At 37.6% G+C, this 27,198-nt stretch overlaps 1 protein-coding gene across 7 annotated transcripts in view; it reads left to right on the top strand.

Annotated features, from left to right (window-relative positions):
• Window positions 1-2,424: 2,424 nt before the first annotated feature.
• Window positions 2,425-27,198, top strand: part of limch1a (LIM and calponin homology domains 1a) — a 58,560-nt gene continuing 33,786 nt past the window's right edge. For 4 of the 7 annotated variants that reach the window (XM_077204827.1, XM_077204825.1, XM_077204823.1 and 1 more), the window contains exons 1-7: window positions 2,512-2,977; window positions 19,632-19,702; window positions 20,144-20,213; window positions 20,822-20,928; window positions 25,480-25,510; window positions 25,614-25,724; window positions 25,830-26,031. In XM_077204827.1, the coding sequence (XP_077060942.1) occupies window positions 2,870-2,977; window positions 19,632-19,702; window positions 20,144-20,213; window positions 20,822-20,928; window positions 25,480-25,510; window positions 25,614-25,724; window positions 25,830-26,031 (700 nt within the window). In that variant the 5' untranslated portion in view covers window positions 2,512-2,869. Of the gene's footprint in view, window positions 2,978-19,631; window positions 19,703-20,143; window positions 20,214-20,821; window positions 20,929-25,479; window positions 25,511-25,613; window positions 25,725-25,829; window positions 26,032-27,198 lie in introns of all 7 variants that reach the window. The other 3 variants (XM_077204828.1, XM_077204826.1, XM_077204821.1) reach the window with 2 other exon arrangements.

Genomic DNA, 27,198 nt, shown 5'->3' with positions numbered 1-27,198 from the left:
TTTTTGGTGTATGGTATATCATAACAATGGGTATATCATTAGGCAATACAATATTCATGACATACAGTAAATAGGTACAGTAGATTGTCCTTCCAGCAGGGGGCGTATGGCAACTAAGAGAAAAAAAGGTGACTCAGATCAGGCAAAGCTGGAGTGCAATGACACCTATTGGTCATGCAATATAAGAACATCATATTTTCTGTCCTGGTCCTGAGGACACACAGCACTGCACATTTTGTACGCCTCTCCTATCTGACACACTCGGTTCAGTTCATGGAGAAGCATTATCTGAATCAGATGTGTTTTTAAATAAGGGAAAATATGCAGTGCTGCTGTGGGACCACAAGACGACTGAAAAACACTTTTCTATTAATAGCCTACCTGAACAAAAGATATCCGTCAGCAGTCCTATTCACCTCAATGGCAGTTGCTTCATATGGTTCATCCTAATAAATAAATAAATAGAAAACAGCAAAACAAATAAATCACTAGAAAAGGCGTACTGTTTATAGGCATATGCTAAAGGGTGCTGTTGACTTAGCAACTTAAGTTCATTACAATATTAAAATGTATATAGGCCTACCATTTAAGCTCATTTATATTTAAAAGGCCTCACATTTGTTGTTATTTTTAAACTCTTGAAAATTGGAAAGTAAACCATCACAATCTATATTGCAGAAGGGCAATATTAGCTGGAAAGGGATCCACTTTTTAAACCTCTTTTGTTCTCACTGATTCAAGAATTATGTCAACATTAGAAATAAATCTGTGCTGGCCAACCGATTTGATGGGGTCTTTCAACAATAATGTAACATAAGAATTGGTAGCAGAGGGTTTTAAACCGTCTTGACCAACATCAGCTCAAAAACAATTGACTTCTCGTTCCCAATTTGCCTGAAAAGCTGATGTGCTCTACAAGCTCAATATAGGGGTGGATTTATATGTCAGCCTGTGGCAACTTTTATTCTGTTTAAAAACGCTTGAACCCTGGTGTCTAGCCTTATTTCTTCTGCTTCCCCATTTTGAGTTGATTGATCAGCACCATGACTCATTGTTGTAAAAAAAAATCATTAAATAGACCTTTGAACTTCTTGGCCTAAAATCTAATTTTTGTTCTAATGTTTATTGGGCTGCAAGGCTGCAGATGAGCTGTACTATTTATCAAACATTCTGAACAAACCCCTAACGTAAAATATTAAACATCTGAAATAAATTCTGCATGAACAATGATTTATAGACTTATAATTTCAGAATTAGAAATTCAATAAATCTTTGGGGTTTGCAAATTATATATTTTCTTACATTTATTAGCCTATATATATATATATATATATATATATATATATATATATATATACTGTATATATATATATTATCCTATACAGAAATCCTTAACCATCCTAAACCCCGCTATACGAAATTGCATGTAAATCTTTCGAAAATTCCTGATTGTGCAGATCCATATTAAGACTGAACAATAGTAAATATATATATATATATATATAAGCCTAAAGCTGCATTCACATTTACTATTGTTCAGTCTTAATATGAATCTGCACAATCAGGAATTTTCGAAAGATTTACACATGCAATTTCGTATAGCGGGGTTTAGGATTTGACGTGTTAACTAACAGAAAGCTGCTTGGTTTGAATGTGGCTTCAGTGTGAGCTGCCTCTTATATCAATATTAACAATAGACAGGATATTTTTTGTCTGACAAAAGTGGCACATGGGACCAGGGTCAGAAATGAACCAGTGCTTGGAGCAAAAATACCAAAGACATTTATAATGTGGGGGGAGGAAAATACCAAATATAACTGCATTCTGTAGATTTTTTTTTTAAACTTGCTATATAATAAAGTTTATTTCATAATCCTTTCTAGGCCAAATTAGATATGCTAATGTATTAAATGAATGCCTATTCTAGCAGTGTTTATTGTCTAATGATACATAAATTATTTATGACTGGTGAGGTGATTTTAGTTTTTAGGAAACAGTCCTAACTCTTCAGATGTATTTATTTCAGTTAAATGATTCAAGGGTCAAGTATTTGACAGATTTATATGGTTAGATAAATCCTCATTAAGGTAAAAAAAAAAATCACTCTGATATTCTAGGGGACAAATAGCAATTGCATATTTCAGTTGTATATTGCTATCAGTCGTTGTCTCTTTACCTCTATAGGCCTATAGCCTACATGGGAAACTTTTAGAAAACTTTTCCCCATAAAACTTGCACTCCTAGAATTGTGAATTTACCTAAAACTCGTGCGCAGGCATTTAAGCACTGGTATTTTCTTCAGGAAATGCAACTGTAGGTTTACTTAACTATTAATATAATACTTTGAGAGACAGGGACACGAGAGAGAGAGAGTTGTTGATATAATATAATATAATATAATATAAAGAGAGAGAGAGAGAGAGAGAGAGCGGGAGAGATATCTGGCCGTAACTGGAGCGGTAACGGAACTCTATTGTTCTCGTTAAATTCCGTTCCCCCGCGCCCTCGCGCATGCCAGTCTCCCGTTCTCCAGGAGAAGAGACAGGGAGGCTGATGCGCTCGCCTTGCCCCTAACGCATTGGCTGAACGTAGACCTCTGGTGTTTTTTTAGTTGATATTTTTAGCAGCGAGGTCGGACTCGTATTGCATCGAGCGTGGTAGTTCGTGCAGTTCATCTGCAGTGCTGCTGAGCGCTGGAGAACCGCAGTGTGTTGCGCCGTGAACGCTCGAGCTCAGCATAATTACTGAAGAACGTGTCCGCTATTACGGCGAATGATCTGAAGTAAACACACAGGTCTGTTTGTGGAGCGCTGGATATCGCATCTAGTCTTTCAGTGGCCTCTTGCTAAGACGCTTTTTTTGGGGTGAAATGGCCAGTCCTGTAAACGATTCGGCTTCAAATGCCCAGCTGGATCAGGGTGAATCTGCAGACGCTACCCCTGAACAAGCGTTTCAAGAAGCTCAGAAATGGATCGAGGTGAGTCTGCTGCACATATATGCGCACAGAAGTAAAAGTAAACATTTCTTTCGCATCATTTTAATATTTGCTTCGACACTCATATATAGAGGTTACATTACGCTCTGAACAGCTTATAAATATTGCACCGTTACCTGTTGTGAGTGCGCGAGCGTGTGTATCGTGTTTGGTTACAACAGCGGGCATTGGAGCCCAACAGCGCGCGGATCATGTGCGCGGGATTCGGGTGCTGTAATCGGACTAGCGAGGCTTTGATGGCTCACCGAATTTTTCACTCACATGACAACCATCAGGCTGTTTAAATTTGTTGCCAGATTTTATACTGTAGGTCACCTATCAATGAATGGACACTTTTCCAAACAAAACAGGACACATTTTAAAAATGTGCAGAAACAGAAGGATGCACTCATATTCTGCGAACGGACACGCCCCCGTTTGCTAAGCGATTCCAGTTGTTGTGGAAGCCAAAGATACGCCCACTTGTCCTCTACAGACCACGCCCCTTTTCTAAGCGAGCGCAGTCGTCATGGCAGCGCACAGGCTCAATCAAACAGTTTGTTTACGGAGCATTTGTGGCATATGCACTATTTACTTGGCCTTCGTTTTATTTGACCTGATTAACTGTCAAGTGTAACATGTGAATGGAGAACTACTTCATCCCCAGAGACGTTAAAGGTTTTAGATGTAGGTCTTGGTATTAATATTATGACCTATTTTAGGGGTCGAGGATTGGATAGGGAACATCCTCACGTCACTGATCTAGATTTGAGTTTGAGTCGTGTGCATTTAGATCAGGGGTTTTCAATCTTTTTAGATTGACCTCCAGATATGATCATCCTCACCTCATGTGTAGGACCCATCCTATTTATACTGTGAACAATTATTATAAATATTTATATTTTATTAAATATGAATGTCTAAATTATGTAAATATGTATAACATAATATTTTGGAAATATTTCGTTTTTTTAGGTTACATTATTATGTTTTTTTTCTACTCATTATACTACTGTATTGTTGGATGTATTATGTAATTATTTTAATAAAATGTTTTTTTTATTATTTATTTTAATCTTGTTTTTAATACCTATTTATTCTCTAAATTTCTTCTTCCTTGCGGCATCCGTTTATTTTTTTGCAGATAAATGGGGACCATGAGTATTTCCTCATGATATTGGAACGTATGTGGTTTTTTGTTAGGTGTGTGTGATTACATTTCACAAATCCCACCAAAAGTTGTATACCATGCCATAACCCGTTCACGCTTTCTTCGGTCTGCTTTGCTAGCTATGTGTTGGTTTATCTGTCTTTTTTGTTCATGTGTTTCACTGGTAGGCCTGTGTCAGTCACACGTTTTAGGACGTTCAGTATAAATAGACAGGCTGAAATAGCCTAGCACCCTGCTGCTCGCAAATAGTTTTAACTGAATTGGCACAGAGAGAGACATGCTTCTGTCTCCTGCTAAAAATGCTTTTTCCTTAGTGAGTCACTGAAAGAGCTAGAAAATTACTGACCAAAGCATATGGTAGACTGAAACATGAACAGTAGACTGCGGTACAAATAGACATTGCTCTCTTGAGGCACATTCATAGAGTGAGCCTCTATTTATTGGTCAACTGAAATTGGGTTCTTGATGGTCGATGTCAATATTTAGAAAGCATGTTGGCCGATGGACAATACAATATTGATATATAAGCTGCATAACGTGACAAAAATGGCTGAAATCAAGCAAACCCTTATTTCGCACAATATTTGCTCAAAATTCACAAAAACATTGATGATCAGTAAGAAATAAGAAAGTCTAAGAAAATTAAATATTGTAAAATTTAAGTTTAAAATGCATTTGCCAAGTTCTTAGAAATGTAATCTTTGTATTATTTAATTAAACTCTAATGTCATGCTGTGTAACAAGTAATAAAAGTGAATTGAATTATTATATATTTGTAACATATTATGTATGTGTTCCTTCAAATGTGTATAAAAAGTAATTTAATTATTATTGATTATTTTCAAACTGAAAGTGTTGTGCTATTTAATATTATTATTATTTTTCTATTAATGAATGAATAATTCAATAGGTTCAAAGCCTGTTCTAATCTGGCCATGCCATAAAATGGTTAAAATATCTGATTTATAAATAATTAAAAAAAAAACTTTATGACCATGACAAACAGTCGAGAGTTTTTTTCAGTGTGTTCCTCTCAATGATATAATTACCTGTTTTTTTTTTCTTTAGGTTGGTTGTACCACATGACTTTGATTTGGTGGCTAAACGTTTTCCATAATAGTTTATTATTATTAAATAATTTATAATAATTTGCCAATAATCAACAGCTTAATTGATCTACCCATATATCGGTCTGACACTTCTTATCTGTATGTAAGGAGTGTTTTCAGACAGAGTTTTGTATGTGCTGCAGTCTTTGTTTTGCGGAGACTTCAAAACCTCTCATAGGCGAGTGCTGGATGGGCCATGTGACACTGTACGGAAACTGTATGAGGAAACCCTCCCAGCGCACCTGTCAGTCGCTAGAGACGGACAGCAGCAACCACATCACATTACAGAAAGTCCTTCTCTGCCTTGGCCTATCATATTTCAAGTGCCATAGAGTTCCTCTCCCATTGACTATCAGGTTTCAGAGCACTTCTCTCTTTCTCTGCCTGTTTCTTTCCATCCTACCATTTGACCGCCACTGTCATAGAGTCACCACGGAGACCATACGGTATAGTCCGTGTCTCGTTGAATGCTTTTCAACTTTTGGTCAACTTTGAGTGCATCTTTCTGGCAGATCAAGAGTTTGAGGTCAAGTGTGTGTGTGTGTGAGTGAAAGAGCTGCTACATTTGATGTACAGATGGCTCTGTCATATGACCTCATAAAGCCAGCTGTCACAGCTGTGCAGTCACACACACACACAGACATACGGATTAAATGATACAGCTTACACCGTGAGAGAGATTTGGGAGACAGACACAGGCTGTCTACACTATTCACATTCATTTACATCATTACAGTCCTCTCAGGAACACAGGGACTGACATCACAGACTAAATAGGAGCTCTCCATTATTCCATTGGCTATGGTTTGCTTTCAAGTATTCAGGATCAGCACACTAAGAGACACTATAAGCCAAATTACCTTCAGTCCAACTGTTTCTGTGTAAAATCAGGGTTGCCAACTTTTGTTCAGCAACAAAGTTCAGCTTGGAGTAAGAATTAGTGTGGGGGGTTTGGTTATTGACACAAACTTCATGATTTGATTCATAAGCTTGCGATTCGATTTCAGTTTGACATCGATTCATTTAGATATCGATTCAATTATATATATATATATATATATATATATATAAACAGTCTGTTTCATGAATCTTTGTGGCTCATTATAAATAAATTATTTTATTTGAATTTTACATCATAGCTTGCGCTGTTCATGCTGTCTGCTAGAAACACTGACTCTAACAACATGATGACTCTAACTTTTTCATGCATATACAGACATTTTAGTCTCAACTCGGGGGTAATGTAGTGATACTTGTGTTACAGTACCTTACCAGGACAGTTTCTGGTTTCTACTGGTCTCTGATTAGCTTTTGATGAAGACAAAATTAATCCAATTTTCTTGTCTTCTATCTCATCTCCAACACAATGTTCATGTTGTGTAAATGAGTCTTCTAGCTTATGTAAAGAAATTCAATTCTTTCCAGCATCAAAAGCTCAACAGCTCCACCACCCACCCTTGAGAGCAAACACAATCCTCATGTATTTTGCAATCATTCAAACGCAGTGTTATATAACGCTGATTTTACTCATCTTGGAAAATGCAGTCTTCCTGGTCGGGGAATAATCTGCAAGAGTCCATGGAACATTTAGCATAACTCCCATAATTCACTGCTGCGCTATATAGTAGAGGAGAAGAGATATATAAAGATATGGAGGAAATAGTATGAGTTGTATGCTATTCTGGTTTCAGCCACAGACAGTATGGTTGGCTGCGTCTGTCTGTATTTGTGTGTGAGCACTGTATGTTTGTGTGGTAGTTTTGGCTTCTGAACTCAAAAATGCTGCATGCAAACTTTTTTTTTTTTTCTGCTGGTGTGGCTACATTTTGTTAGTAGTTGTATTGGTCCAGCTCTTTTATGACATGAACTTTTTAGTTATATATTTAGTTAGTATATGGGAAACACCAATGCCAAACAAAACAAAACTGGGCTTTCTGGACTGTGTGGCACAAGACACTGTAATATCACAAAGTGGGTTTGTTTACCAGATTGACCAACGCTTCGTGAATCAGAGTAATGCACTGCATGGTCCATTTGAATTCAACACAGAATTCTTTATTTCAGGCCTCGGTGCAAACTCGAAATTGCTTTAACAAGATTAAACATTGTAAACAAGTACAACAGGAGAAAGCTGTACCATGTGCAGACCTAAGGCTTTTTAATCCACACATTTACTGTAGCTGTACACAAACTGTATTTGTTTGCAAGAGTTTATGCAAGGAAAACTCAGTCCCAGAATATTTTTCTCCCAGCTGAACAAAAATAATTTTACTTATGTTTTGTTCAATATCAGTAAATGTATATCCACATCCCAATGTAAAGTCATGTTTTACTGTCAAAAATCATCTTTATGACAGAAAAATATGCAATATTATTGGACTTATTGGTCCTTGTAGAATAATATCACTATTATTGTTTTTATTTATATATATATATATATATATATATATATATATATATATATACACACACACACACATACTGTGTGTGTATACATACTGTATATGTACTGTGTATATATATTTACATTTACATTTATTCATTTCACACGCCTCTGGAGCAACTAGGGGTTAAGTGTCTTGCTCAGGAACACATAGGTGTCTCACAGTGGATTTGTGTATATATATATATATATATATATATATATATATATATATATATATACACAGATTATATACCGTATGTATGTATATATATATATATATATGTGTGTGTGTGTGTGTGTGTATATATATATATATATATATATATATATATATATTTTTTTTTTTTTTTTTCATTTTAAAGCACTCCCCAACCCCTGAACCCTACGTCTACATTACGACTCAACAACAAAACTGCATTGAGATGGATTAATAGAGAAATGAATCAAAACCCTTCAGTCCTCCAGAGAGGAACGAGTCTAATGAAAGAAGTGTGTGTATATTGATGTGCATTTTCAAGCACTTCAGCAAGTCTTGACTGATGTGGAGTTATCGCATAGTGTCTAAGCAACCGATTTGCCGAGCGATTATTAACATGCGAATGAACTCACAAACAGTGAGAGATTTGTTGACATAGAAAAACATGTGCGCACACACACACACACACACACACACACACACACACACACACACACACACACACACACACACACACACACACACACACACACACACACACACACACACACACACACACAGACACTTCTAGGATCTGAGGGAAAGATACTCTGAGAATAAGGTAGAGCGGTGGAAAATATCTTACACTGAAAGTTTCTGCCGGTAGCTGCTATAAATCAGGAGTTATTAAACTTTCTTGGCCCACAACCCAAATAAGATATTTTGTCTTTACTTAAACTGTCCAAAATGGTATCAGATCATTTCTTTACTCTGTATCATGAAATAAATACTTAAAGGAACCACTGTTGTTCTTTCACAGATTTAAAATGTAACATTTTAATTAAAACATGAACACTGATAGTAGTTATATAAAAAAATGTTAAAACTGATGATACATCCAGCTTGCACTGGAATGAAATATTGTTTAATGTGATGTTTTGAACGGTTTCCTTTTACCCATACAAAATTGCACTCAGCTAACCATATTTTCTGCCAAAAATACCATGGTTGCTACAGTTATTGCTCCTACAATAAAACTGTGGTAACCTGGTATTCACAACAACTGTCATTGAAAAAGTATTCTGGAAGGTTTTAACACCGCTAAATGAATGTAATGTTTTTTTCTGTAGACCTTGTAACAATAATTGCAGTATCTGTGGTATTTTTGTAGAAACTATGGTTGCCATGTGGTTGTGGGATGGATGATAGAAAACATTTATTCTGACTAAACAGTCCCAACACATACTTTTGTGAAAAGTAGGTCTTATAGAACATAATGCATGCATGTATTGTTATGTATTTTCTCATATTCACATTACAGCATTGTGCTGATCTGTGGGTGTTAGGTGCCTCTGCCCCTGTCCCACATATACACATATCATTTGCTTGGTTATTTTAAAATGCTCCAGTCACCCACATTCTGTCTATTTAAATATAGGCTACCAACAGCTGTTTAGTTCTTAGTTCTTTAGTTAGTACAAAATGTTTGTGAAACAGTTTAATATTTTCAGTTAACCCTGCTCATGAATATTAATTACATTGTGTGACATTCACCCAGTAGCAGAAGGTTATTGGCTGAAAAAAAGCTGAAAAAAGTGTTGTTAACTGTGTGTTAATAAGATGGTGAATTAACTAATTCTAGTATAGCTGATACATATATATTATGACTATAAGTTAACTGACTTAATGGAGATGAAGGGAAGATTCCTGTGCAATGTATTTATGACCCAGTTAACCCTCTGGTGCTGTTCAGTCATTTTTTACCGAAAAATTAGTTTTTTTGTAGATTTTACAGTTTGTTTTTCGGAATGGTACGAGACTTGGTAAAGGTTTTGGCATTTGCTGTGTGAACACACACAAACATTATGGACGTTTCAAAAAAGTGAAATGGTCCTGAAAAAAATAGGCACTCTTGTATTGTTCGTGGTCAAAAATGACCGTGTTGGAAATGAATGAGAGACGAATTTTAGTGGAAACGTTTGGTACTGCGCCCAAACAAAATCTTACTGATGCAAAATCTTTGAGATATGTTTAGATTCATGGCTTTGATTTTGTCACAATTTTTATTATTTTTTTAAAGTTTATGCATCTTTCATAATAATAAACTTAAATCTCTATCATTTTTTTTTATCATACTAAAATAGACTAGTATATTAATTTCATTGAAATAATAATTAAAATATTTTTGTTATTTTTGACCGCCACACGGACAGTACATACAGTTTCATACAGCTTGATGGAAAGCAATAATTCTGATAGTTTAAGTTTTGATCAATACTTTTCCGCATTGGCAAACAGTAATTTTCACACGCAAATTCTGGTGAGGGTCAGATTCCAACGAGCAAATGGATAGAAGAGCATAACATTTTAAAATCCGCTTTTGCCCACATATTATCCGTTGTTCTTTTACAGCTTTTAATTTTGCCAGAGTGGTGGCGAGAGAGAGAAAGAGAGAGTGCTTGTTAATCCTGTTTGTGTCTTTGTCTGGACGGATGAGTTGGAGTTGTCTATTTCAAACAGCCCTAGTCAGGTGGCCTATTTGCAGATGTATTTTAAGACAGTATGTCCTGGGAGACATCATCCCTTGTCTGTTTCTGCCTCAGTGAGAGTAGCCCTGCTTTCTGCTGCTGAGGCTGTTGCTTAGGTGATTATACCTAAGCCTGTACACTGCTATTTTGGTGTGTTGGGCCTTAAGCCTGTTTCATGCTTCTGCATCGAATAGACGGCGTACCCCCGCAGACCCCTCTGCGTCGCCGCGAACCCCTCCGCCGTAGCTCGACGTGCACCTCCAAAAAATTTTAACTACGCATCGAGGCGACGCAGACCACAAGGGCTGTGATTGGTCAGATGCACCGCGATGCAACTCAACCTGATGCAGAACCATAAAACGGCAACGACGCCGTAGGAGTGACGGCGTAGCTACGCCGTGGAGTTGACGCAGAAGCATAATGAGGCCTTTAATGATGATGTCATGGAGCAGATTCTCAAGCAAACTTTTTGTGGGTATTAGTCTCTTAATCATGTTAATTTTAGTTTGTTCACTGTTAGGTTCCTGTTTCCTTTGTCTCAGTCAAAGCCACTAGGAGGTAAGCCTGCAACCTTTAGAAAAAAAGCGTAACGGCTTATGCTAACGCTCGGCTGTGGCGGTACACAGGGAAGGAGACCAGATGCTGTTTAAAAAAAAAAAAATTATGGATGTCAATGGAGAAGAGGCTTCACAGCACCTAATAAACCGCTTTTGTGAGGAAATAGCTCATCATTTAACAAATCAACTGCCTACCCACTAATCTTCAACATGTTTTACGCTAAATAATACTTTTGTTGGGAATGACATGTAGATTTTACGATGATAAAAAGGTAATTTTATAAGAGAAGGCAGAGAAGGGACTGTAGCGACAAGTAGGACTCCTTTACGGCATTACCATAGTATGTAATAGAGTGGTGCAGGTATGACATCACTTTGTAGGCCAAAACGCGGAAGCGAGTTAGCATTTTAGGTCTTCCGGTTCCATCGTCCCGAAGTCAATGGGTTTTTTGAATTGGGTTTTGATTAAATGGCAGAAATATGGTCTGTGGAACACAAGCTCAAGAACACTTTCACGTTTTATTCTACGATATAAAATACATCAATTTGACCCCACTCGTGATTTTTTTGAAGCTGTAACATGTAAAACAGGAAAATGTTTTTAGATAAAAACGAAAAGAGTTGTTGGAACCTTAGTGGTGGTGACGTTGAAGTTTTGGGACAGTGTAGTTCATTTATAGCCTATCTTTAGCTTTTTACTTCTGGCAACTGCATTTATGCTTCAAAATTCATAAAAGTTGTGATAATTATCTCGATGGACAAAACATGCAAGTATCATAAACTTTTGTTGATCACAGAGCTTGTTTTTAACAATATTCCAAAAGTATGGAAACATCCTATTGGGTTTTTCTCAAGGGAACCAGTGTGATACTAACTGCCGGTTGGCCTATAAAGTGACGTCATACCTGAATACCTGAAATTGTATATTGTTTAAAGAAAGTAAAAAATTCCCATGTTTTCTTTTGTTGGCTCTTAGGCTTTACCAGTTATGATAAGACTTGAACTGTAATGACTATTAATACTAATGACCAGTATAACTGCATGTATGCATGTAATGCTGATATTATGCATTTTAATGAAAAAAGAGAAAATTAATAATTTATTTATAAATATGGTGTAATATTGTATGTTGTTTAAGTAAAATAAAAAATAAGGTGTTCTTTCTATTGCTGCCAGGTTAGTCTTGTACTGTAATGATTTATGACTGCTGTGTGCCTATTGATTAGGATATAACGCTTTTTAATGAACAAGGGTAAAACATTAAATGTGTCAAATTACAATTAAGTTTTAGTGTAATCTTAAATGTAGTTGTATGCAACCTGCAGTGACTACTTTGCAGCTAGTAGAGATATTCATGCTCTTTTTTCCGCAGTAAAGCACATTCCACAAAAAGTCCTACTGTACCTTTACTAGCAATATAACACAAATATAGAACATTTATTCACAAGACCAAAGGGCTAATCCACAAGAAAATGATTAACATAAACTGTAACTGACTGTCATAACTTTGAACGGCAGGCTCTGACGTCACTGCCATTACACGATAGGCTGAGGTGTCTCAGACATAGACATAATGAATACATAGACGCCCTATTGGCCACTTTGGAGCGTTGCTGCGATACGTCAACGCGTCCGCCATTTTGCTGAGGGCAAGACTGCGCTGTAAACAAATGCAAGTAAACGGGTGAGCTGCGGTTTTCCTGTATAAAAACAATAATAACGTTTACATTTATCAACTGATTTCAGTGGTTTGTACGTGGTGTACATTACTATTACTAATTATATAATGACCAAATACAACCAGAAAAATTTTTTCAGTCTTGTTTGTGAAAGGTAATTCCCCTAGACCTGTTTTCAATTGTGTGGCGATTTGTACAGCCCCAAGCAGCACACGAAGCAGGCATTTTTCTCAATTCCCATAATGAGATGTATGGGAAAGTTGCCCTCCGCAATATGGCGGCGCCGTTGACGTACGCTCCAGCGGCCAATACGCTGATTTCACGCAGCAGTTATTTAGAAATTGAAAGCGAGGCTCCGGTGGGAAGAAAACCGGAAGTGTCGTTTTTAATCATAGGAGAGTCGCGAATGCAATGGCGTATTGTTGTGTTTATTGTAGAAATTAGCTATTCTAAAAATGTACATGCATTTCTTTCATACTTTAGACTATATACAGTGAAATTCATTTATAAATAATTTAAAAATATATATAATTCAGAAAGTAAAAAAAAGAAGCAGGAATGAACTATATACATATCCTATATCGGATATTTACATCCAACAGTGTAAATCACAGCAGCAGCTTCAGGTTGGTAGTCCAAGGCATTGTTGTTCTGGGATTCTTCCCACCGGAGCCTCGCTTTCGATTTCAAAATGGCGGCTGCGTGAAATCAGCGTATAGGACGTCTATGTATTTATGATGTCTATGATCTCACATGATCCAAGTTAGCCGTTACGCTTTCTCCAATGGTAAGAGATACAGACTCTCTCATCTCCCTAATAAGAATATATAGGTTTGTTCGACTTGAACCGGCGCTGCACAGACCGATCGGTTTATGACATCAAAGTACCGCGAGAGTGATTGAAAAGCATAAGGAGCCGTCTGCTCTTTAATCGCTCTCGCGGTATTTTGATGTCATTCACCGATCGGTCTGTGCAGCGCCGGTTCAAGTCGAACAAGCATAACCTCTGTCTTAGTTTTCCGCCACTCATCTGTTTCCATGGACACTAACTCAATCATCACAGCTGTTCATCATTTAGTTCATTCCCATTGTGTATCTAAGTTCCTCACCACTTCTCCCTCATTCTCTGGTATTGTTGTTTCATATATGCTGTTATGTTTGTTCTTCTCTAGTTCGTTTTATTTTATAAATCCTATTGTTATTTGTACTTCTTGGGAATCTTCTTCTTCATCTACTTTGGAGCTAAAATGTTACAATTATATTTGCATTGCAAATCACATTATATTACATTTCCCTTTTAGTTAGTTAGCTAGCCTTCGTTTAGCTAGCTAACAACTTAGACTGCAAGTTTAGCTTTAAACTAACTGGAAAGGAAAATCTGTTTTGATTAGCAATATCATGATATAACTAAAATATTTTAGGTATTAAAGATTTTGGATAGGAATTTGGGTTTGTGGACAGGATCTTGCATGACACCAATGTCGACCAGCCAATAATTTTTATTTATTTATTGTCATACCCAAGTGATTTACATTGTTTGGTTCAGAACCAGTGTTATTTTAGTGTTTATACACTGTTATTGTATTTATTGATGTTTTGGATTAGCTTTTATTTTTAAAGTTTTAGTTTCAGTTTGTTTTATTCATTTTGTTATGAGCTTTTATTATTTTAATGTAATATTTCTATATAGCTTCAATTTTTGTATTTCAGTTTTACTTTTAATAGTTTTGGTGTTTACCTTAGAACTTAACGTATTTATTTCAGTTAAAGGCAGGTTTTTCTAAACTTAAATGACAAAGGGACAAAAACACAATCACACATTCACAGCTAGTCCATGAATTACGTCCTAATTCAGTACAATAGTTTATGTTGGTAGCCTACTCCTGTTCTTATTTCAGAGAGTTTTATATTGACTTGCTACCAAAATAAGGCTTTGTAATATGTGACTGTGACCGATAGACAAGAGAGAGCAGGATCTTAGTAAAAACTATTGGTGGTAAGTCGGATATCCTCTATTCCAAAACCAAATTGCTTTGAGTCAGCTAACGGGACGCTGCCTTGAGTAGCTCACTGTTTTCTTGGCTCTAGTGTATGCATCTTGGCCATTATGGTGAAATGTGGCCTCTTACACAACTGCACTGTAGGGGAGCTGTTCCTGTGGGTATTTTGACTGGACTGTCACCAGCAGGTGTGTGTGTGTGTGTGTGTGTGTGTGTGTGTGTGTGTGTGTGTGTGTGTGTGTGTGTGTGTGTGTGTGTGTGTGTGTGTGTGTGTGTGTGTGTGTGAGCCTGGCGTCAAGGTAACGGAACTGCTTGTCTGCCACCAGAAGCTTTTTTGGTTCTTCCTAAAATGTTGTTATCAATCAGCTGTCTCTCTCGGCATGTAGGCAGAGAAACAAGCACATAGCCTTTCTTTTGAATTTTGTCTTTGATCTTCCGCTTTTACTGTATATTTCTGTGGAATTCCTGTCGAAGAGTAGCCTAATTAGCTGATGAGCATTGTAATGTTTAATGGCTGTGTTATTACAAATGTCAGTAGACCTAGGCCTGGGAGGATTTGTAAACGAGCAATTCATTCATAAATCTGTAAGAGCTTATCTTCATTCTGTGGAAATACAAACTGGAAGACAGAACACAACGACCTGAAAAGGGGTGGGGCTACATAAGGTCTATAACCTATGAAGGAATAAGGCCAGTGTGTGTGTGTGTGGGTTGGGACTTAAACCTGAAAGCGCACATACTCATGGGGACTTGTGTCACAAGTACAAAGGTACAAAAGCTGATAAATCATACAGAATTAGTTTTTCTGTGATAGGTAGGTTTAGGGGTCGGGTTAGTGTAAGGAGACAGAATATACAGTTTGGACAGTAGAAAAACCATTACGCCTATGGAGAGTTCCCACAAAGATAGCGAACCAGACTGTGTGTGTGTGTGTATGTGTATGTGTATGTGTATGTGTATGTGTATGTGTGTGAGTGTGAGTGTGAGTGTGAGTGTGAGTGTGTGTGTGTGTGTGTGTGTGTGTGTGTGTGTGTGTGTGTGTGTGTGTGTGTGTGTGTGTGTGTGTCATGGTGAGAGTAAAGACAAGGCAGAAGATGAGCAAGTCTTTCTGACAGTTAAAGACAGGTGCAGAGGATTTCTCAAAGATCTGTGTGTGATTTTGATATGTCTCCATGTGTGAAAATTGGTTCATGTGTCTGTGATTGTGTCCTGAATCACTTCTTATTCCCTATATAATGCAGTGCACTACCATTGCACTTCTGTTTTGTAGTGTAATTTTTAGAGATGATTTAATTCGCTATATAATTCAATTTAACTGCGTGAACTACGTGGTATATATTGTTCAAACATTCTTTTTGACACTGTTCAAAAGCATTTTGTAATGCTTTTGAAAGAACTCTCTTATACACACCAAGGCTACTTTTATTTTTCTTTATCAAAAATACCATAAAAACAGTGATATTGTTAAATATTATTATAACTGTTTTAATGTTATGTTCTCTTAATGTTTTTATGAAAACTGAAACATATTTTTAAAACTCTGACACATTGAATGTTAAATAAACAGGAATTGTGTAACATTATAAATGTCTGTATTGTCACTGATCAGTTGATCAATTGTAATGCATCCTTGCTGAATTAAAGTATTAATCTAAAATTCAAAAACATCTGACCCCAGTATTTGTGACAGCTTCAGAGCCCTATTCATTGTCTGAATTAAGTCGCTCATTTTCATTCACTCTTTCCCTTTATAGTGAGCAATAAGGCATTTGCTATATATGAGGTGAATGAGTGAGTAATTTCAGACACAACATGTGTGTTGTTGGGTAATTCAGTGACCCAAATGTCATTGCTAGTGTCATTAGTCCTTAGCACAGTTAGCAACAGGTACAAAAATAAACCAACCAATCATTCACAGAACACCATCAGAAGACATGTTTTTTATTTAACTACAGAGAAAGATACAATAAAATCAATAGGATACAATAAAAGATTATTGAGGAACATAAATGACATGTGTATGATATCAATGTAGCCTAATTAACTAATACTTAAGACAAATAGTTATCAAAAGTTTGCACAATTTTGGGATAATTTCTTGCTTTTTTAAAATAAATTTTTTAGATTAATTCTTTGTGCCATTTTGTGCATATTTTAGTTTTTTCATGACCCGTTTCCACTCTCTTGCTGACATTTTAAATTAAATGGGCTCTTTTAAAAAATCCCTCTTTCCCATGTGAAATGAGCAACACCACACAGACTATAGTGTTGCTGTTAAGCTTAATATCTTTGTTAACCTTATCCGTAAATAACAGCCTCTTTGCAAAGCAAAATATCTGTTGAAAATCCAAACTGACAATTTTTATTTTTACAGAATATTGCAGTATTTTTGCAATAAAAGTCTTTATTCATGTGCCCTCGTAATCTGTAATCAAAACTCCATCTCCCTCTTGCAACAACTCTTCTCTTCCTTGATGACATATTTGATCACAGCAGATGGATATGAAGTCCCTGCCTACATTTTTTCTTGTTTGAGAAGCCGTTTCACTCGGATACACGTCATAATAGTGAAAAAAGAAAAGAAAATTGCAGTTCAGTTTTATGCCGACTTTATGATCTGCATAAAAAAATAAACTTTGAAAGCATGCAGAGCAACATGTGCTACACTCCTCATTACCTCAACTCCATCATCATAATATCTTCATAATGAAAATCATAATCAACTCTGCAGTTCAGTCATGATCTAATATGGAACATATTAATGTATAATGATATTTGGAATGAAGAGAGCAGATAGATAGAGAGAAAGGAATGAATGTGAGGAGTGATGCATCAGGTTAGCAGATATTGGGTAATTCAGAGGATACAGTGTTCATGTTAATAGTCCTGTGTGATGCTGTGGCTTCCCTTCTTAACAGCTGAAGGACAATGGACAATGAGTGACCTCGTACTGATTTACAGGTCAGCTGTTTCCTGCTCCAAGAGAAACTGTGTAAAGGTTTAGGGGTAATTGTGTGTGTGCTTGCAGGTTTTTGCCTTCATTCCAACGTGCTTTGCATCATTGAAAATAATCTTTACTAATCTCAACTACTTGGTCATATACTTGGCCTCTTGGCAATATAGAGCAAATTAATGTTCTTTTCTCTCTCTTTTTACATACACGTTTGGTGTGTGTGAATGTGCTAAGTAAGGACAGGTTATCTAGTTTAGTGGTTTACTTGTGCTCATTAAAGCAGAACTAAGTAACTTTTTTACCTTAACCGAACAGCTTTGGAGTCATTGTAATGTTTATATTATTGATTTCTTGTTGAATGGTGGTCGTCTCGCACCCCCCTGGTGCCTGTGAGCCGCAAAACCACCCTTGCAACTTTGGGCCGGTGGGCCGCCGGCCTCAGTGTTAGGAAGTATCGTGTGATATCAGGTCTCGCGAGGTAACGAATTGCTTTACGGCACTGCACGCGTACACGCCCCCATCCAGGATACGGCTAGCTATAAGAAAAACTATCGTCCCTATGGCAAAGCTGGCATATAAGAAGCAGAAAGCTAGGAAAGCATTGTCGGAGGAACAGAGAAAGAGGAAATGGCAGACTGACCGAGCGAGGAGTCAGACACGAGTAAACATCGGACCTGCGTTTTCAGAATGGCGAAAAAAAACGAAGAAAGCGCGGTCAGAAGAGTCTAGAAAAAGGTAACGAGAATCTGACAGCAGCACGAGGAACCGGACAAGAGTCCCACTCGCTCAGGCTTTCACTGTTAAAGTTGATTCCTGCGATTATCATGAGAACAGTTGTCAATATCTCACATAATTATCAGGACATAAATAAGCCTACATGTTGTAAATAGTGTAAATGAGCGCAATTTGCAAACTATTATGATAAATTGCAATAATCATGTCTAACAATATCATAACGGACATTGTTACGAAATCAGGGCTCTCAAGTGTCACGCATTGAGTGTGACAGTCACTCATTTCGGTCTCATTTCGGTCTTTTGTCATGATCTCCCGCCACACATTGTATTTCTCACGCTGAAAAACTATTTGTAATATATTTAATATGCCAAAACTCTGGCCGCGCCGCTCTCACTGTGGAACCAGCAGGAATCAAGCACGTCTCCTCTGGTGTTGTTCGTCGAGCTACACAATAGCCAATCAGAAAATACCACTATTGTATCTGGGTAAGATTTAACGCAACAACCAATGACAAAAATGTAACTGTCGGCTGGATGTCACTCTTGCCTGTCTTCAAAACTTGAGAGCCGTGCGAAATAATGCGACGTACATGATACACTTTATTGGTGTCATCTGGCATTTAGGCTCAGGTAAGCCTAACGCGGTAGACTACTTTATTATTATGAAGTGCAGAGGCCGTGAGTGCAGATACGCTCTGCGTGAGTGGTGTTTACGACAGTAACGTTAAATACAAGTACTCTACAGCGACTCTAGGGATCGCTGTTTGACAAAAACAGAAATCCTGCATAGTGCCGCTTTAAATGCACACATACTCCACACAGTTTATATAATCACTCGCACACAGAAAAACATACACATACATACATATTTATACACTCCGACCGATCTAAACACATATTGTGCATCTAGACAGAATGTGTGAAGAATTGCCCTAATAACTACCAGTTATGATTTTCTGGCAAAAAGCAACTGTTCTTTGTAAAAAACAATTTTGTTTTTTAAACTTAGAAAGAGCTATGGGTGTGTGATAGCACACACACACACAGACACACACACACACACACAATAAAATGGCAATATCATAACATATTAAAACATGCAGATTTAAACTTTGGGATACTATCGTTCCTCCCTAAAGAAATAGAAAGCATCTTTTTGGTTGGCATTTAGACCTAAATTATACTCTAAAACTATAGATTTAGAAGAGTACAGTGACAGTGGACAATTCTTTTGACTATTTAAACTGCTTCGGTCACATTAGCACTCTCTTACATCTACATTGAAACATCTGATGATGATTTTGCTCTTTGTCTGCTTGACAGGCAGTGACAGGAAGAAGTTTTGGTGATAAGGATTTCAGAAGTGGACTGGAGAACGGCATTCTGCTCTGCGAGTGAGTTTTACACGCATACTTTATATGTAAATTTAAAATGTTTAGTGGAAGTTGTCATTTCTGTAGTTACTTTTTATTTATTTTATTTATTTATTGATTTATTGATTTATTATTTAACTAAATGCAGGCACTGCAAATTAATTAATATGCGTGTGTATATGCAAAATAAACATAAACATGTTTGCATAAGCATCAAATTTAAAACAATTGTTTAAAAAAATGCTTTGTGGTCCAAACTATAATAATGTCTAAAAAGAAAGGAAGAATTTTTTTTTGTTGCAGTGTCAAGAGTCATTTTGATGATGGTATGATTCAACCCACCTATAATTGTTCTATCATGTTATTCTCTCTCTCTCTCTCTCTCTCTCTCTCTCTCTCTCTCTCTCTCTCTCTCTCTCTCTCTCTCTGTCTCTCTCTCTCTCTTATTATATGACTCATTAGGTTGCTGAGTTCAATCAAACCAGGGCTTGTGAAAAAGATCAACAGACTCCCAACTCCCATTGCAGGACTGGTGAGTGTGGTTATTGTGTGTTTGTTTGCTCATTCGCTTGTGTTCTTTTGTTTGTGCCTATTTGTGTCAGGCCAGTCTCTGCACTGCTGTCTCAGAACAAATATGTCTCTGTCTGTGTCTGTGGCAGTTATTTTACATTTCAGGGACGTGCACAGACATTTTTAGGGGCAGTGACCCAAACTGGTTGCGAGGGGCACTTCAGATGATAAGGGTAGAGGGACATTGGCTTAAGCAACCGGGCCACCCCCTTTGCAGATCAATGATCAAGATATCAGATCAAGATATCAGATAAATAAATACCCTAATTAGATAATTAACTGAAATTTATTCTGGAATTACAATGGTACTGGTATTGTAAGTGTCACTTTGTAAGATTATAGAAGAACATATTATAGCATAATTTAAATTTAAATAAACAGTGTAACAAATTAGAACATGCGAGTATACCACAGTGTTTTAACACACACACACACACACACACACACACACACACACACACACACACACACACACACACACACACACACACACACACACACACACACACACAAACACAAACTGTGAGGTTTTGCCTGTAATTGCATAATATGTGTATTTTCTCTTATCAGGATAATCTGACCATGTTTCTGAGAGGATGTGAAGAACTGGGATTGAAGGGATCACAGCTGTTCGATCCTGGAGACCTGCAAGATACATCGATACGTGCGAACTTAACGTATGTTTGTGCTTGTGTGACCATAGATGGTATAAGGAGGAGGAAACTGATTATGTGCAGAAAAATGAATGAGATAAATCATAATCAGTTTGGCAGCTATAGAACATCTTACATTTCAGTCATTCACAGTAGCTCATATTTTTGCTCTAGAACGTAATATATTCATATTAGCTAACCAATACAAAAAAATGGGTTTAGCTAAAGAAGCTATTGAAACCTAAGCTTAGCCAACAGATTTTGGAGATTTTGGTTCATCTCTATTCAAGTAGATAAGAGAGCTGATCTTATACATCTGTTCTAAGGATTCAAGATGATTTTTTTAAAGAATTATCCTTTTACTCAGCAAGGATTCATTAAATTGTGCAAAAGTGACATTTTTAGAATGGCAATGACTTTTAGATTGTTACAAAAAAATCTATTTCAAATTAATAATATTTTCTATTTATCAAAGAATTCTGAAAATAAACATCACACTCTCCTTTTGGAAATATTATGTAGCACAATCGATTTTAACATTAATAATACATTTTTTTTGAATTGCTTAAACACTAAACCCCATTCTCTGAACCAAATTATCAATAGTCTAAACCAATTTGTCGAATAAATCACTCTTTCTGTAAAACAATAAACAAGTTCAGGTAGTTAAAACACTGTTCTCATTTACTCTTTTTTCTAAATCTTTAAACACATTCTCACTTACTAAAATATATTTTGCATTGTGATGCAATGTTTCAAAATGCTAAACACAGGTAGGCGAAAGTTAAACACAACTGCAACACAGTTGTCATCGTTTACACACAACGACTCAAAATTGTTCACACTTATTTCTAATGATGTGACCAAACCAACTGGACATAATACAAGTCAGTTCAGAGTCCCAAAATTTACTCAAAATGGAGGAGGTGAACTAGCAGGAAGAGGATGAGGACGAGGAAGAGCAAGGTGTGGATAATGTTGTCAAGGGTGGATCTGCTTTAGGGTTTTTCCCTTTGCCTGCAGAGATGACATTAGGCGCGTTTCCATTACAGATCTGCGCAAAAGTTTTGCGATTTTTTTCTAAATGTCGACAAAAAAATGACGTTTCATTTAACTGATGTTAAGCGACTAAAATTTCATTTTTTCCTCTCGCAATAAGTCATTCCAAAAGTCATGGCAACGGACGTTGGTAGGTTTATGTATATCTCAGCACTGGCCATTATTAATAATCATAGGAGACGTATGTGTGTTATCCAATCATGAATGACAAGGAAAGACCCTTATTCTTGAGAGCGGCACATATGAGGTGTTTCTGGGTGTTTCTCCCTCATATCTGCTTTGAGGTCTTTCTTTGAGGTTTAGAATCCAGTATTCCTGTAATTCTTTTGTCTTTTATGAATTTAATAAAGAACTCTGTTCTCGGATTATGTCCAAACATGCCGCGTCATCTACGTCAGTTGACCTGTAAATGTGCAAAAACTGTTTCCATTGCAGTTGTGCAAAATATTTCTTTTTCGAATTGCCTGAAATATCACCTCATGTGAGCGTAAAAACTATTTTGCGATAAATTTGAGTTTTTGCAAAATTGACGTGTTTCCATTGGGCGTATTTTCAATTCACAATAGTAATTTGCGCAATTTGAAGAGTAATGGAAACACGGCTATTGTCTGAGATGTGGAGGAACTCCTTCGGCCGCACCAACATGTGGACATAATGCTGAAGCAGAATAGAATCTCTCTCACTGATTTTGATTTTGCAGTTGCACAACTCTTCTGAGTGTACTTTACTGTAATATGCTTTTCATTTAGAGTTCTCCTTCGTTCAGCTCACTATGACGTGAGTCAGAATTGTCCTTGTCTTCCACTTGAGGCAGTCGGTGGTGTTGTAACTTCAAAAGATGAGTCTGCTTCTTCAGGAGAACGCCTCTTCAAGCTGGTGTTGGTGTTACAGCACAGACAGCGCTGGCCACGATCTCACAAAGAGCAAAACAGCTGTTTTCACAGCTCAGAATGTTGAGACTTCAATGAGAACGTGAGTGCTCACATCAGGCTTGCACTATCGTCCTGTTTGTGTAGCCGCGGTCATCCCTGGGTGCTGCAGACCACCTCCTCGGGCCCCTCACTCCTCTAAGCGCATCGCAAACATGCTGAGACTGTGTTTGTGGGTGGTTTAACGTTGGCATGTTGTTCGTCTTGACTTTCTCATGAGGGCTTCAGCGCTCAGCGTGCAGTGTGCCATCGAGGTTGATGGCCACGTTCACTGTCTCGCATGCCTGGCAGCTTTCGGATGGGATTACTGGTCCTTCTCATGAGGGACCAAGCATTTCATTCGGGGCTCCACGGGAGGATCAGATGTCGATCGCTGCATCAGATTGAGGGCTGTTACACTCTGGAAATGAAGATGATGGCGAGGTCCCACTGTAATGGTGTGTGCTCATGCTGAATCAGATTCAGACTTGACAGCAACACTTTCCCGGGCTACTCTGGGGACACAGTATGACTCAGATACGTGCCCAAGGTTCCTACCACTTTCTTCAGGGACCAGGTAGTGAACCTGCAAGCGCTGCCTTCCTGCAAGGAGGCTGTTACGGAGGCCAGCAGAAGGGAAAGGCTGTCTCCAAGCAGAGGATGGCCCACTGGATAGTGGATGCCATCGCTTTGGCTTACAAAGCCCAAGGCGTGTCTTGCCCGTTCAGGTTGCGAGTACACTCAACTAGAAGTGTTGCTTCCTCCTGGGCGCTGGCTCAAGGTGCCTCGCTGACAGATATATGTAGAGCTGCGGGCTGGGCGACACCTAACATGTTCGCTAGATTCTATAGCCTCAGTGTAGAGCAGTGTATATCTTCCCGTATACCTGTGTATTCCTCCACGATCAGCTCCTCTGCGGACGAGCCTGTGTCTTTCGTCTCTGCTGATGTTCTTTCCCCCCTATAACTAGGCTGGAACCACCCCAGAGACTGCCATATGTTGTACTACCCTGCTTGGCTAGTCCATATGTGTAACCGTCACAGTGCCTCCCTCCGGGGAAGGATGTGGCTTCCGCAGCTTTCCCTTCCACAAGGGCACACTTTCCCAGCGTTATCCGATAAGTCACACTAAGTGGGTCTTGCGGAACAGCAGTGACTGACCTTCTCTGCTTAGAGCTCCTACTTTCTGCCCAACACTACGGTCAGGCCAGGAGGCTCAACCGGAGCGCTGGAAGGGCCAGCAGCCGTGGCGTTTCGTTAGATATTCCCATTTTTCAGAATCACTTCTGACTCCCGTCATAGTGAGCTGACGAAGGAGAACATCTCGGTTACGTATGGTAACCATCGTTCCCCGAGGAGGGAATGGAGACGAGGAGGGAACGGAGACGTAAGTCTCCTCGCCACAGTTGCTGAGCTTCCGCTGTACGGCCGAGTCACAGGTCCTGCTCCTCAGCGGAAAAACAAGGATGCAAGGCACCTGCAGCTCATTATATGCTCGCGCCATGATGCACAGCAGCTGGTGCAATTATCGCAATGTGCATTGGCTCGTTTAGTTACACTTGAAGTAGATAGGATCTCGCAAGCGATCCCCATTCGTCAGAATCACTTCTGACTCATGTCTCCATTTCCTCCTTGGGGAACGAGGGTTACCTTACGTAACTGAGACGTTTTTTACTGAAACCTTTTTGGCTTTTGCAGTTGGGTCACTGTATTTTCACAGTATCCAAGTGGTGAATATTCAGACATTCGATATGCCTACTATTCAATATTCAGTACAATAATATACTTGCAGTGGATACAGTATACAATTTATTCACCTTGTAAGTTGTCATTACTATACTTTTTTACGTTATTGCAAAATTAGTTTACTTTGTTACAAAATACTTTTTTTCTGTAACTGCCTGCTTTGGATTCTGTGTCCTCCATTTTTTGATGTAGTGTCTAATGAATGATCTGTAGTGTTTATAATTTTGACTCGCTGTGTGTATGACCTGAGAGCATTGTTTGATTTTGAGTAAAGATAAAATGGTTTTGAGGCAATTGTTTGATTTTGCCAGAAGAGTCAGAGGTTCTGTGAATGTGGTTTGAAAATGTGTTTTTGTGTTTAAGGTTTTGAGAAAATGAATGATGGTTTCAAGAAATGTGTTTTAGCAATTCAGAAAAACTGTCATAAGAAATGTTTCTTGAGCACCAAAGCAGCATATCAGAATAATTTCTGAAAGATCATGTGACACTGAAGACTGGAGTAATGATGCTGAAAGTTCAGCTTTACCGTCTCAGGAATAAATTACTTTTTAAAATATATTAAAATAGAATAAAAAAGTTTCTCAATATTAATGTTTACTGCATTTTTGAGAAAATGAATGCAGCCTTGGTGAGCATAAGAGATGTCTTTCAGAAACATTAAAAAATATTTTGTACGGTAGTGTATATCATGACATCAGGCCAAAAATATGGTTTCATTCATATAGCAAACAGCTGTCTAAAGTAGCCAAGATGGCCATGGTGTGAGTCACTGACTTGCCTTAAAGGCACTTTGATGTGGCTCATTTATAGCTTGAAAGGACTGACAGTCGTCTTATGCTATTTTCTCTCTTTTTCTGCTGTAGAGGCTCTGACTGCAGTAGAAAGCTGAAGAATGTAAGTACACTGAACTGTTTGCTTAATCTTTACAAGTGAATTTTTGTTGTTGAATTTACATTTTATTTAATGTTATTCTTCTCTGTGTTTTTTGAATGATTAGGTGCTCATAACTATATACTGGCTTGGTAAAGCTGCTAACAGCTGTGCAACGTATAACGGCCCCACACTCGACCTGAAAGAGTTTGAGGGGCTCCTTTCTATGATGCGAAAGGTAAATTAAATCTAGTCAAGGACACTAAACCTGTGAAACAGCCTGATTAATTAAATGTATGCTATAATATTTTTCGTTCTCTACATTTTTTGTGTTTGTGTGCAGGAGTGTGCAAACGAAGAGTTGGAGTCCCCTAAGCGCAGTATAAGGGACAGCGGTTACATTGACAGCTGGGAATCGGAGCGCTCTGATTCGCTGTCTCCTCCGAGGCACGGCCGAGATGATTCGTTCGACAGTCTCGACTCATTTGGCTCTCGATCGCAGAACACACCCTCTCCAGACACTGTTATCCGCTGCAACAGTGATGGTATGACTTTCTCTTTTATTTATATTTTATTACATTATGCTAGGCAATATTTTCAGCAGTAATGATACATTCACAATGATTTTGGTGGTGATGCAGAAGTAGACAACATTGTTATATAAATACCTTTTTTTAAGTGTCTTGCAATTCATGAGAAAGATATATGGTAAAAAATGTTATATACTGTTCTTATGTACTTCCTATTTCTCAAGAAGTCCTGAAAAATTCATAAATAAATGTATCATTGTACAACTGTTTTCAACATTCATAGTAATACGAAATGTTTGTTGAGCAGCAATTGAGCATGTAGACTGTCCACAACGTCCAAACATTAATGCAAAAGTAGCTGAGGGTAAAAACTCTGGACTCAAATAGAAGAATCATACATTCCTACATATGTGCAGTGTGGGTGTGAGAGTGCAGCTGTTGTGCTGGACAGACATTCACACACTCATCTGTGCGCTCAGAGTGTGAGAGGGTTCACATGAACTGCATTTTATTAGTGAATCCAGAAATGGACAACAGGGAAAATAGGGACTGAAAGAACATAAAAGCCCAAGAAACTGTGTGTGTGTGTGTGTGTGTGTGTGTGTGTGTGTGTGTGTGTGTGTGTGTGTGTGTGTGTGTGTGTGTGTGTGTGTGTGTGTGTGTGTGTGTGTGTGTGGGGTTCAGGTATACCCTACGTTACGGGGACAAAATGTCCACAAAAAGATGGCGAAATCCTTGACCTTGTGGGGACATTTATTGGTCCCTTATGAGGAAAACAACTTATAAATCATGCTAAGTGATGTGTTTTTTTGAAAAAGTAAAAATACAGAAAGTTTTTCTTGATGGGTTTAAGGGTAGGGTTAGAGTTAAGAGATAGTATATACAATTTCTACAATATAAAAATAATTTTGTCTATGGAATAAAACATGAAAACCCAACATTTTCAGTTTAAAGATAAACCAGCACTCTTATTCTGATTGTTTGATTTTTGTTAAAAGTTACAAGTTTAATTAAGATTACAGTGAAAAAATAGAAAAAATATTTTATAAAATGTTTTATAAAAATAACTTTATTTGTTTTAAGTATTTTATTTATTGATTTATTTTTTAAGTATTAAGTATTTTACTTGATATCTAATAACTAAATAAGACAGGCTGCGTGGCTGTGGAAGTATTACAGCAA

The sequence above is a fragment of the Siphateles boraxobius genome, unplaced genomic scaffold (genome assembly GCF_051911475.1).
Source record: "Siphateles boraxobius isolate OS27281-9 unplaced genomic scaffold, OSU_SipBor_1 119, whole genome shotgun sequence".
Lineage (NCBI taxonomy): Eukaryota > Metazoa > Chordata > Actinopteri > Cypriniformes > Leuciscidae > Siphateles > Siphateles boraxobius.
This window is presented reverse-complemented; position numbering and strand designations above follow the sequence as displayed.